At 37.3% G+C, this 13108-nt stretch overlaps 1 protein-coding gene across 1 annotated transcript; it reads left to right on the forward strand.

Annotated features, from left to right (window-relative positions):
- Positions 1-3299: 3299 nt before the first annotated feature.
- Positions 3300-12254, forward strand: LOC101158428 (immunoglobulin-like domain-containing receptor 1). Its single transcript, XM_023953348.2, has 9 exons — positions 3300-3599; positions 4272-4442; positions 7195-7344; positions 7637-7756; positions 8323-8469; positions 9425-9535; positions 9658-9830; positions 10639-11205; positions 11362-12254. The coding sequence occupies exons 1-9, from the start codon at positions 3554-3556 to the stop codon at positions 11398-11400; spliced, it is 1524 nt and encodes a 507-aa protein (XP_023809116.1). The 5' UTR covers positions 3300-3553; the 3' UTR covers positions 11401-12254.
- The last annotated feature ends 854 nt before the right edge of the window (positions 12255-13108 follow it).

A 13108-nucleotide genomic window follows, 5' to 3' on the forward strand; every position in this document is an offset into this window, starting at 1 on the left:
CAGAGCCTTCCTAACCTCATCCTTTCCAATCTCTGCTACTTCCTGCTCCACAACAACCACATCTTCCTCCCTTCTTTCCCTGTCATTTTCCACGTTCATCAGCTCCTCAAAATACTCCTTCCATCTTTTCTGTACACTCTCCTGGGTTGTTAGCACCTTTCCATCTCTGTCCTTAATCACCCTTATCTGTTGCACGTCCTTCCCATCTCTGTCTCTCTGTCTGGCTAGCCTGTACAAGTCCTTCTCTCCTTCCTTTGTGTCTAACCTGTCATATAGCTCATCGTAAGCTTTCTGTTTGGCCTTTGCCACCTCTCTCTTCACTCTACGCTGCGCTTCCTTGTACTCCTGTCTACCTTCCTCAGTCCTTTCTACATCCCACTTCTTTTTAGCCAACCTCTTCCTCTGGACGCATTCCTGTACTTCCTCATTCCACCACCAAGTCTCTTTACCGTCTTTCCTCTTTCCAGATGACACACCTAGCACCTTCCTACCTGTTTCCCTGATAATTTCTGCTGTAGTTTCCCAGTCATCTGGAAGCTCATCCTGACCACCCAGACCCTGTCTCAACTTCTGCCTAAATTCCTCACAAGTTTCTTCATTCTGTAGCTTCCACCACTTGGTCTTCTTTTCTGTTTTCCCTCTCTTCTTCTTCCTGACCTCCAGAGTCATCTTACACACCACCATGCGGTGCTGTCTGGCTACACTCTCTCCTACCACCACTTTGCAGTCAATAACCTCTCTTATATTTGTTATTAGTAGGAGATGTAAAAAATCAAATGACTCATTGAGATAAATAATGTTGGGAATTACAAGAATGTTTTTCTGTCATTTCAAACCAAACACTAAAAGCTTTTTGAAAAATCCTGATATGAAACTTTTACACAGAGTTGTGGAAAAGTTCACTTTCAAAATAATGTCTTCACCGACAGGCCGAAGCCTACTACAAATAATTCTCAAATTTGGAGTTGCAGTTTTAATCAAGGGATTGTTTGGTGTCTTAAGTGTTGAATAAATTCTGGCGTTTCATCCAAGTCCAGAAAGGATAAAATAGAGGGATGTTTGCAGATGTCTTCAGTTAAAATGCTTGGAGGAAGACAGAACTTTGAGTTCAGGCTGAAAGAAAAATAGAGGTTCAGGCTGACATCTAGTGGCGTTTGTTCCAAATTACATCTCCTCTTTGAATATAATTCAACTCAGCCAAAAAAATAAAATAAAATAATAAACTCTGGAACAAACTAACATTGTCAAACAGTCTGAATGAACAGGAGGCATGTTAATTAAACGCACAAAAACAAGACAAGCTGATGAAATCTTTCATTAATGCACAGGCATGAATAAACCAGGCTAAGACAAAACACAGGATTAAACTTCCTTCAAGCTCATTGGAACTTTCTAAGAAAACCAAGTTCTTCCCACAAATACAGAGGTGAAGAGGAAAAATTCATAACAGAACCACCTACTTACCAGTTTCATTCCATGTTGTCAGCTGTTGGTGGGTGGATTTACAGGTTATACAGTGTCTCAGGGTTTTACTGGTTGTGTCACTTTGACACAGGCAACTCATAAATTCTTGAGAAATACCTCATTCATTCATAGGTATATGCATGAGAGCTCTTCTTTTCAGCTCTCTGAGCTCCTCTAATCACTACTAAAAGTGACTCCAGTGTTCTACCATTACCAAAAGATGTGCTGATGATGATGTATGCGAAGTATAAGAACATCTGGAAAATAAAAACTGAAAGTCTGTTTGTATTTAAAATCTGCCTTTGGTTCAGACCTACTCCAGATTTTTGGAATTGAGATAATAAACACCATTAAATAGGACATTAGATCCGTATTATAAAGAAAGCAGCAAAAGATCGAATACAGAGCAAAGTAGGAACAATAAAGAACTCTCCTTGAATAAAAGGTGGAATTCATAACTTTGCTAACATGTGGTACAAATGTACTGATTATTATCCAACACTAAGCCCAGCATGAAATACGTTTGTACAGGACCAGACCTGCTTACCTCTGAACTCATAGAGTCTGATGTTCACTAAGTCTGCTCTGTTGAAGACAATAACAGAGATTACAACAGAAATGTTAAATCCCGATCCAGCCAACCTATAATTAAACTATTTGTTTAAAAACACATCACCTCATGAACCTGAACATATCATGGACTATAGCTTCTGCTGAAATAATGATGTCTTTACATTGACCCAGATTGTGTGAAACAATGAATAACTGCTCAAATAAAATAAAAAAACATAGTAATTGTTTGCATGAATGATCCTTCATTGTCATGGTGTATTGAGTTTAGTTTGCTTATCTTGTAGTGTTGACGACTCTCTGATGTTTCAAACTTTTGATTTAAATAATTACTGACAGCAGTTACATAAAATATCTTTGCTTAAATGGTTCAGTTATAACTCTCATGTTTCAGTTTTATAATTTTTTTTAGCCTAGCCAAAAACGAAATCCTTTCTAACTTTAACCATTTTAGCTTTTGTTTTATAAATTAATGTATTTACGTTACATCAGATTACTATTTTATGATGCTTTTAGTTTCATTGTTTGTCATTTTTCCAGTTTTGTCAATAAATAAACGTGTATCCTTTCTTTGTTATTCTTATTTAAAGAATTAAATTAAATGTTGAGTACAAATTGTTAATATTAAAAGGAGACTGATCACAGGTTTCAGTGCTAGTTTGGCACATTAAGAGTCATATTCAACAGTGTCTTACATAATCCATGATTTTACACATTTCCCTTGTGTGACTCCTAAATTTGAAGTAAAATAGTGTTGTGACTATATGCCAAAACCGGTGCTATTCTCAATGAAGCTGTAACTATTTTTTTCTTCTGACTGTTTTTCATCAATAGGCAAAACGTCTGTATAACAAAAAACGGCCTTCTGTCTACCGATTGATGCGTCAATAAATATCTCTTATTTCTATAACTGTTACATTTAGGCTTTGTAAAAATACAAACAGCAAAGCAATTCTTAAACATTAAGAAAATAGATGGATAAATCTTCTCTAATATGCCAGAAAGTCTCTGTGTATTTGCATTTTTTTTGTTTTACTAGTAATAATTATTTTTTTATTTAATTGAACGTTTGGAAAACTCCTGGACAAAAATACAATAGGCCTACAAAAATAAAGCACAACTCAGAAATATATTCAGGACAAAATCATTCTAAAACACTGAAGGATGGAAACAGATGTCTTTTTTTTAAATTTTTTTTTTTTGGAGGAACTGCTAGCATCACTCTTCCTGAAAGGTGGTATCTACCTGTCTACGTCATCTACTGAGAGCGCACCTGTTTCGGGGTGTGGCCTGAATTAAGAGAGTTTGCCTCCGGAAGGACAGTCTGGTCACCGAAGCGCTCGGGATTTACAGAGATGATCGACTGAGTTTAGCCTAGAATATAGGTCACTGGTGCAGATTAGTCTAATTTCTGCTTTAGGTTTTACTCTAAGGTTTTTATTTTATTTAGTTCGTCATTTGTTTATTATTTCACCTCTAATAAACCTGGAGCTGGAGACACTTGGTCTTCATCATCATCATGGGGAGACTTCTTGTCGCAGTCTTCATCGTGTCGCTTTTGAGAGGTAATTTTTCTTTACCTATCGACGTCATTTTTTTTTTTTTTTTTAACCACGAAGTGAATTTTAAACCGACTGATTGTAACTTGTTTTTATGTAAACTTTTTTATGTAAAGTGAAACAAACCACAGGTTTCGGTCACATGATGAGGTTGTTTATGTAAAATATGTTCCCTGTTTTCTCTGTTGGTTCTCCCAAAGCTATTAATATGACCTATATATAAGGTATTTTTCGGTATACTGAAAATAAACATTGTATTAATATTTTTAACAATGACAATCTGTGGTTTTAAAAGTTTTGGATGTTTTTTACTGAAAATGTCTAAAATATTGTTATCAAATTTCTTCAGACGCTTAGTTCTCAGCACGTTCAGAAGAACTGAGCCGGTTTCATTCCACCATCTTTTTAGTTTTAGATGGATAGTTTCAGTGTAAACCACTTCCTTGCCCTTTGTTTCGGTCACCTGTTTTTCTGGTTCTGCCGCTTTAAAATCAGCTTCTTGTTTGCAAGAAGTCCCCAGACTGTTGCCTCACCTCCCTCAATGTTTCCTTCATCTCTTCCTGGACTTTCTGTCCAAATGTTTTTTTTTCCCCCAGATCTGCCACTGAATAATTGTTTTTTCTTTTCTTTCATAATGAATGCTCCAAACCTAAATGTGTGTTTGTTGTCTCTCCACAGAGTCTGTTTGCGTTCAGGTGGTTGTTTCTAAGACTGAGTACAGCACAACTCTTTTTGCCTCAGTGACACTCCGCTGTGACTACTCCACGTCTGCAAACATCCAGGATATCCTCGTCACATGGAGGTTCAAGTCCTTCTGCCAAGACCCTGTGCTGAATTACTACTCCACAGGTACCGATGGACCATTGGCTGGGACTTTCTGTCTCACACCGGACACAGAAAATGTCACAGGGGACACATAATGGGCACACTGTTAATGTGTTTATGTGCAATGCTAGCCAGACGTCAGTAATGCATACGCAACAAGTCTCAGATTTTATTGGTGAATCTAGAACCACTGTTAGGAGACAGGAAGTAGCCAAAATAGGAGGAGGGAGCTTTTGTATATATTTTTGAGGGCCTATATCATGCTTTTCCTAAGTCTTTCAGAGTAAACTATATCCACTAATATGATATATACCATGGTCTGCGCTGGCTTCTTTTAAACTTTTGCTTCATCATCTGGACAAAAACAAGCGGGAAGAGGTGAACTTTGTCTCTGAACTGATGCTTTATTTACCCCTTCAGCATGGATATTGCTTTTCTTTGCGGCTGCAGTCGAGGTCGGCTCAACCATTACAATGACAATGCATCGCATCATGTATCGCAAAGTCCTCTTTTTGTGAAAAAGTGATGTAAACAGAAAAAATAACACGAACCAAATACTAAAAACTGATTGAAAATTTATTTTGTGAGTGACCATGGTATAAGTGGGATAATGCCCTTCAAAGTGTCTAATATGTAAAGCTTAATGGCCGACAAAGTGTGCATTCTCAGAAAATTAACGCACGCCATTAACTTACTTATGCAATGGTCAATTACAGAAGACATAAATATTCAACCAATTTTTTATACTTTATTCTTATAATTCGGTTTGGATCGCTTTTTTCACAAATAGCAGACTATTTGTTAGGAGCTTACAATTGCATTTACCTCTTTAAAACATCTATTATAAATGGAATTTGTACAACTAATATCGATATTAATATTAACAGGGACATCTGGGGAAATAAATTGTTAGAAAATTGACCTACCCACACCCAGCAGCCAATCAGAATTGAGTATTCAACCCGACCATGGTATAATGTCTGACAGTGGAGAATTTGTTGGGCTTTATCTTTTACATGTTTTTGCTTTGGCACACTAAAGAACCTTTTTTTTTTTTTTTTTATGAAATATGAGTAATTTTGGCAGCTCATTTTTCAATCCGGAAGTAAGACTACACAATCTCTTTGCGCCTTTCACTCCTTGTGGACGGCCCATTTCATGACGTCAACCTAGAGCTGGCCTCGGCAGTGTGTCTGCATTACAACCATGAAGACAAACAATATCCGAACTTTTGCAAAGAGGGATGTGCACATTGTGCATGAAGGGAAAGCGTTTTGCTGATCACTGTTAGCTCCACAGAGAAAATGTGGGTGGGTGGGTGTTAGCCTGGGAGTGGAGCTGGCAGCTCAGACTCTTCCTGGAAGGGGCTGTTCCTCACTTTGTGACATCACAATGTCAGATCCCTCTTGTTTGGACTGGTGCACAGAAAGCAGGTTTTTAGAGGAATACTTAGAGATGCATGAATGGGGCAAAATACCGCTTTGGGGATGTTTTTGTTATTTTAGTTGATTTTGCATGATTACATATAGGCCACAAAAGTAACATATTATGCATATTTGTAATGTTGGTACCATTTTTTGTTGGCTTTATTTCACTTCCTCTAGCACAGCAGGAAAATGAGCTAATAGAGCTAATGAGCTAGTTAAAAAATTTTATGCAAAATTAGTAAACCAAGAATTGAAAATTAATGCAAACTGCTTTTATGTCTGGCCTTAATGTTTGAAAATTTTGATTATTCTTAGGTTTTTTTTTTTTTTAGTCTTTGTTTTTTTCTGTAAAGCTGACATAATCCATTGATCTCAATAATAAAGTTAAAGTTAAAATTTAATCTGACCCCCCCCCCCCCCCCCACCCCTTTTACACCTCCCACCCCCTAGCTGATGGGGATAGACGATGAGAAACAGACTGAGCACGAAAACAAAATGTTTGTTATTGGAAACACTAATAATAATTAGAACATCCCTCTCTGTGAATAGCTGCATAACTAGCCAAATGCAGCATCACAGGCGTAGACCACTCCACCACAGCTAAGTGGCGATGCAGGTCCCCATGTAGAGCAGCAGCGGCTGAACAGCAGCTGACCCAGAGGGAAAAGATCCAACTGAGGAAGTAGCAGAAATAAAAATGAGAATGAAAGAGTAACATACTGATAAAAGCAATAAACAATAAAAACATTGAAATAGGGTAAATGAAAATAAATCATTAATAATCTAGTGTAAATTTATAAAACAAGATAAAATGGATAAATAAATACAAAATTAAAAAATAAATAAATAAAATAATAAAAGTAGTAAAAATTAGCTTTAAGCCAGGTTAAAAAGATGAGTCTTTACTTAAAAGCAACTATGTTCCACACGACACTCAGGTCGTCTGGCAGACTGTTCTTGTGCTGAAAAGAGGCCTGTCCATAGGTTTTGGTTTTTACAGTCGGAATGGTAAGAAGACCAGCGCCCGAGGATCTCAGGGTCGACGAGGGTTTGACTAAAAGATCTGATAGATAAGAAGGTGCAAGACTGATAGGACTTTTAAAAACTGTTAAAAGTATGTTGAAATCAATCCAAAAGCATATGGGGAGCCAATGCAGGGACTTCTAAAACTGGAGTGGGTTGAGCCCACCTCCTGGTTTTGGTGAGAACTCGTGCAGCAGAGTTCTGGAGAAGCTGAAGGTTCTTAATGTCAGTTTTTGGAGGACAAGGTGCAGTTGTTTTTGTTTGTGGGTCTGTCAGTCTATGGGTTCCAATGGGTCCATTAAAACAATCTGCTTGTTGTTTTGCAGCGTACCAGTCTGCCCTGCAGCTGGGACAGGACCCTTCAAATGACTGTCCAGATCGTCAAAGGACTATACGCACTGTGGTCCAGAAGAAAGGAGGAAATGAGGCCATACTGGGTGGAGAATACGTGAACCGCAAAATAACGATTCAAAACAGTATGTTTTTGTCTAATCTAACTGAGCTGGGTTTTTCTTTTTCTTTACATTTTTTTGATTGTTTTAATTTATTAAGTCTTCTAAAATCATTTAAATAAATTAAAACAAAGTACATTTAAACACATTATTTTAATTACCAAAATTGCTTAAAAGTGTCTACTTTAATGTAAAGTATTTATTTTCTTTGTGTGACTTCTTGGCAACAGTTTGTTATAATTGCAAACAAATGTCTTCATATGATGATATGAGGCACATCTGGTGTAGTTAGACCTGTATCTGTTGGTATGTTCAGAGGCAGACCTGGTGATCAGCGAGGTGATGTGGTGGGACAACGGTGTTTACCTTTGCTCTGTTGATGCTGCTGGAGACACCTCCGGGAACCCCGTTCAAGAGGTCAAGCTTATTGTTTACAGTAAGCCATTTATGAAACTTCCATCAAATTATTCAAACCTTAAACCCCAACCCTGCTACTGTTGCAGGAAAACAAGATTACTGGTATTTCCTCCAAGAAAATGTTTATGATTGTGGAATAATTTTTATTACAAACAGTCTTTCTATAGAACAGTCAGTGTGTGCCGTCTGTGTCACTTTGATTTTCATTTACAACAGCCTTAGGGAAATGTTTTAGCAAAGAGATGTTAGTACTAGACTGGCAGTCAAGTACTAACTCAACTGCCAGTCGTGACTGTAGCTGTAGGGCGGATGGTGACTTTGGTATCCACTAAAAGCTCACTTTAATCTATAAGACTTTTGACTCAAACTTTTACTTAATGCCATAGTTTTGACTTGACTTTGTAAAAAAAAAAAAAAAAAGGAAAAAAGCTTGCTATTTGTTCCGAAAGTAATTAGAAACAGTTCTGGGTGAAAACCTTGTAGGGTTTGGGCAAAACCTTTAGTACAAAGACTGAATACTCAAATAAGCAGTATAGATGCTTCATGATAAAGGTATACTAACTCTGTCTTCTCGTGTCCTCTTAGATTGGTTGACCGTCTTGCTCATCATCATCGGCGCCTTCCTCCTGATATTGCTGTTTGGCATTTGCTGCTGCCAGTGCTGCCCTCAGAAGTGCTGCTGCTACGTCCGCTGTCCCTGCTGCCCCCAGAAATGCTGCTGTCCTGAAAAAGGTATGGAGAAGGAATTCTGTGCCTGTAGCAGTGAAGTCTCACTCCAACTATATTTTTATAAGTCATTCCCCGTCGACTTTTATTTATGATAACATCGTTTTTAGCCAAAACCAAAAATATGTTCTGTAGAGTGGCAGGAGTTCATCAGATATTTGCCTTTGAATTGTGAGCAGGTCTGTTGAGGCAGAAGTAACCCTCCCCTCAGACCCAAGGATACCTTTGTTTGCACTCTGTCCCACTAGTTTACAGCCCCTCACACCTTCAACATAACATTACCGGTGCAACAAAAATCCAGCTGTACAGTTTTCAGCCAGATGTCGGCTCAGATGAGGAAAAAAAGACATTCATGAATCTATTTGTCTGCAAGTGGATGCAGCAGAATGGAGCAGAGAAGGGAGACTTTGACCTTCCCAGTTCTGCTGGTCCGTCACAACTAAGAGCTCTTTCAAACGGCTGAGTTTTAATGATTTGGATGGAGAAATACCCAGAAACGTGGTTTTAATCTTAAATTCTTTTAGATGGGTCTTCCATTAAAAAATGCAACAAGAACATGTTTAAAATACCAAAAACATGATTTTCATCAGAGTGGGTCCTTAAGGGCACATTTGCTGTACCAAAAGGAGACGATTTGTTACAATTTGTATCGTTTCGCACTGCTGACGAGGTTGACGGGTAGATCTTTCAAGGCCTGATGACATTTCTTGGGCGAACTCGGCTTTTGGCTGTTGAGTGGTTGAACACTTACCAACCATGGTGACTAAATAGGAAGAAGCCACTCCTGAAACAAAAGTCATATATAAATATAATATGAAACTACTACTGACACAGTAAATAAATGCAATGTGTTTTTTCTCATTAGGTTTAATCCCAGTGGATTTGCATCTCCATCAGTGAATTTATGATCTGAAATATCTTTTGTTGCAAAAAATTAAAGGATTTATTCTTTCTCTCTTAGCAATGATGGAGCATCGTATGATGAAGGAGGCCAAACAAGCATGGCAGAATGGACAAGTATATATGCCACTAAGCCATGTTTCGTCTCAGATGAACCCAGCGCTCTATGGAGGTATTTATATCCGCCTCACCCATCTCTACTAAAGAAAACACTATTTAATGCTCAATCCATTTCTATGGTTGTTTTTTTCATCCTGCATTGCCTCAAGTGTCTCTATGAATGTGCCTCTACAGGATCAGTTACAGGGAACAGCAACCCTATGAAGCCAATGCCCCTCCCAGCCCCCTATTCACCTTACAGCTTTCCTCCCCCGAGTGTCCAAGGCAACCACCCACCTGGAAATCATATGATCGATTACTTGGAGAACCAAGTCCGAGGGCTGGATTTGACAAGTCCTCTAATGCAGGTATGATCGCACTTCTGCCATAGATAAATGGAAGAATGCATCATTTTCAAACGGCACCACAAAAAGCAAGTGCATTAGATTCTCCTGCAATAATGATATGAGGACTGTATGCAATTGGTCCTATTGCTTTTAAATGATATTTAAAACTATGTAACTGCCAAAGAACAGACTATATAGAGGAAAGTTTAAAATATAAAGTGATCATTGATTGGTTAAAAGCAGAAAATATTTTAGTTTGACCAAAGTTTTCCCTTCGGATCCTTTGGTGTTTTCAGTTGATTTTGAAAACATTTAAAAATGAGACTTTAATTTTGTTTGTTTATTATTTAAAATCGCAGATTATAAAGAGTGGTGACATCCGCTTTTAAGATCAGTGTATATGAAGTCACCACATGTATTTATGTTGTATTTAGGAGGTTTTGGCAGTTTTCATAAAATATGTAGTAACTGAGGCATGAAGAAGTAGACCATCTCTGGTTATAGTTGACCAAAAAAAATGAGCAACCAACACAAAAACAGGTTTATCTGGTCATTAAAATGAGTTGACCTTGTATTTCCTTGTATAGACTAAAATATTTTGTAAATAGATACCGCCATGTTGAATAAATAATGTTACAGTTCAATGGAAACTGGGGACTCGTACAGCTACATGTAAATAGAATTTATTTTATGACAGAGAAACGGATACGAAGACATGTGATGTCACGACCTTTAAAAGCCTTTGTCATTTTATTTTTTTAAAGACTTTTATCAATTCCTAATCTGTGATATGTAATTGTCTAAATTTGCGTTCTTTTTCCTCCATCAGTCCCAACCAGCTCCACCCCCCCACATGCAGCAGATGCCACCCCCTCCCCAACAAATGCCCATCAACATTCCATATTCTCCCGGCCCTCCCAGCATGATCTCTGCCCTTGATGAACCTCCAAGGGAGCGTCGCATCATCACACTTCCACCAATAAGAGAGCAGCCGCAAGGAAGAGGCCCACCTCCAGCACCCAAAACCCGCCCTCCCAGCTCCAGCGAAAGCAATCGCAGTGGTTATAGTCGACGTGATGAGAGGGGAGGAGCTGACAGACGTTACCCCTCACCAAGCAGATCAAGAGGACTGCCCCGGAGCTACAGCGAAGAGTCACTGGATGGGAGGAGCCGAGGTAGATCACGAGGAGGCATGAACCCTCCTCGCTCGCGCTCCAGGGATGACTTGTTTGACAGCAGGTCTAGAGATAACTACTCTCCTCCAGCATCCCGGCGCTCCCGAGGATCCTTTAGCTCAGACGAAGAGACCAGCAGCAGAGGAAGACGGGGAGGTGGAGGCTGGACTGAGTATGAGCCTGGACAAAAACCAGGACCAAGGAGGAATGATCCATACTCTGTAAGACAATCACTGCTCTAGCAAAGTTAGACACACACAGCGACACATAGGCTCTTAAAAAAATAAACATCCATTGTGAATATCAGTTGTTATTAAAACATCTGAGTTTTGATATATGCTCATATAGTTAATCTAAAGTTGGTATGTTTCTCCCAGGACAAGAGCTCTCGCGGTGGCACAAGCATCGTCATCTGAGCCTTCCAGCTGTGGAACGCCCTGTGACCTTTGTTTTGGAGAACATGCACAACTTAGAAACCCTTGTTAGCCGTCAACTGGAGATTTTACCCATTTTTATCTTTTAAAAGGAGTCATGTAAATACTTTTTTAGCCCTTTTTAAAGGATAAAAATAAAATGATTTAAACTTTATTAAAATGAGAGACTGACAATTCAAGGATATACTTTTTTTAGTATCTGACAAGTTACAGGAATACACTCCGTCTCCTGATTCGTCTGAAAGTATTTTGCACTTCTAGGATGGCCTTGGTGTTACTATTATCTCTGTGTGGTTAAAGGCATGGCGTTTATTATCAAATACAAGTCATTTTAATGTAACAAGGTTTTAAAATGCAAAAGGCTAAGAAGAGCTCAGGTTTTTCTTTTATTTTTATTTAACTAAACTGTTACATCAGAGCAAATAAAGATGCAGTGATTGGAAAAACTTTATGTACTTTTCAGGAATGAGTTGTAAATAACATTATCCAGTAAGAACTGTGGGATTTTTGTTTGTTTTTCTTGCATCAATTTAATGAAGGACAAAGTGAAACATTCAACTGGTGTTTATTTACTGTTGCATGTTTTAAATTAATGTGAAAATTCTCAAATAAGGTATCATTGTTTGGTTTCTACCAATGTACAGAAAACAAAGTCGTCATTTTGCTTTAAAATTATGCCTAAAACAAATTTGAAATGCAAAACTCACAGTTTTCTATAACGTTCTTCATTGATGCTTTTTCCAAAACTAATTATATATTTTTTTTTTTTGCTTTGCTTAAAGGCTGTACAGAGAGTCTGGAATTATTATTTTCATTAAACTTTACATTTTAAGGTATGTTCTTTTGTGGTCATTTCTTTGTCAATGATTTGACGATATTAATATAAATTGAAGTATTTATACTTTTTCTGTCTTACATAATTAGGTTTTCCAAACATTCTAGCAGGAATTATGTAGAACAATTGCTGGTTTGAAAATGAAATAACCAGATAGTTTTTTAAGAAGATGCATCACTCATTCACTGAAATTCAAGGATTTTTCTCTAAAAGTATATTTCTTAAGGAAAATCTATCTGTTATTAAAATGATTTATTCTGTTTTGGGAAAATCTCTTTAAAATACAAAATGCACTACATATGTTTATTCTATCCTTTACTATTTATAAATGCACCAGTGTTGTGTAGAAAAGTCTTGGTGTAAAATATTTGCTACGATTATTATTAGAAAAATTTACAGTTACAACTTTTTTTATGATTAGTTTAATTTTTTTTCAGTATCATAGTAAACATAGAATAAAACAAAATGAGATTTTTTTAAATACAGTTCCTTCACAAGATGGAGTGTTCTTGTAGCTTTCATGTGTCTTCTATTGTTTTTGGTAGTTTAATTTCGAGATGGAATACATTAAAACGAGGTTGTAAATTTGACATCTTACCCTTGTGAATGTAGAATTCCCCCCAAAGTAATAAAAAAATATATTTTTGGACTAACCACATAGTTCAAAGTAGAACATTAAAAATATTATTTTGAATTTTTACATTTAATTTTGTGATGATAAATACCACCAAATCGGACCAAAATGTCTTTGTATAATAAATACAGTGATAAAACAAAAATAGTCTCCTTACTTGTTTGGCAAAAAGAAAAACACAAGACTCTTCTATGTTTATTTTAAATCATATTGAACTGGAT

This window comes from Oryzias latipes, chromosome 3, assembly GCF_053564925.1.
Source record: "Oryzias latipes strain Hd-rR chromosome 3, Olatipes_Hd-rR_3.1".
NCBI classification, from domain to species: domain Eukaryota; kingdom Metazoa; phylum Chordata; class Actinopteri; order Beloniformes; family Adrianichthyidae; genus Oryzias; species Oryzias latipes.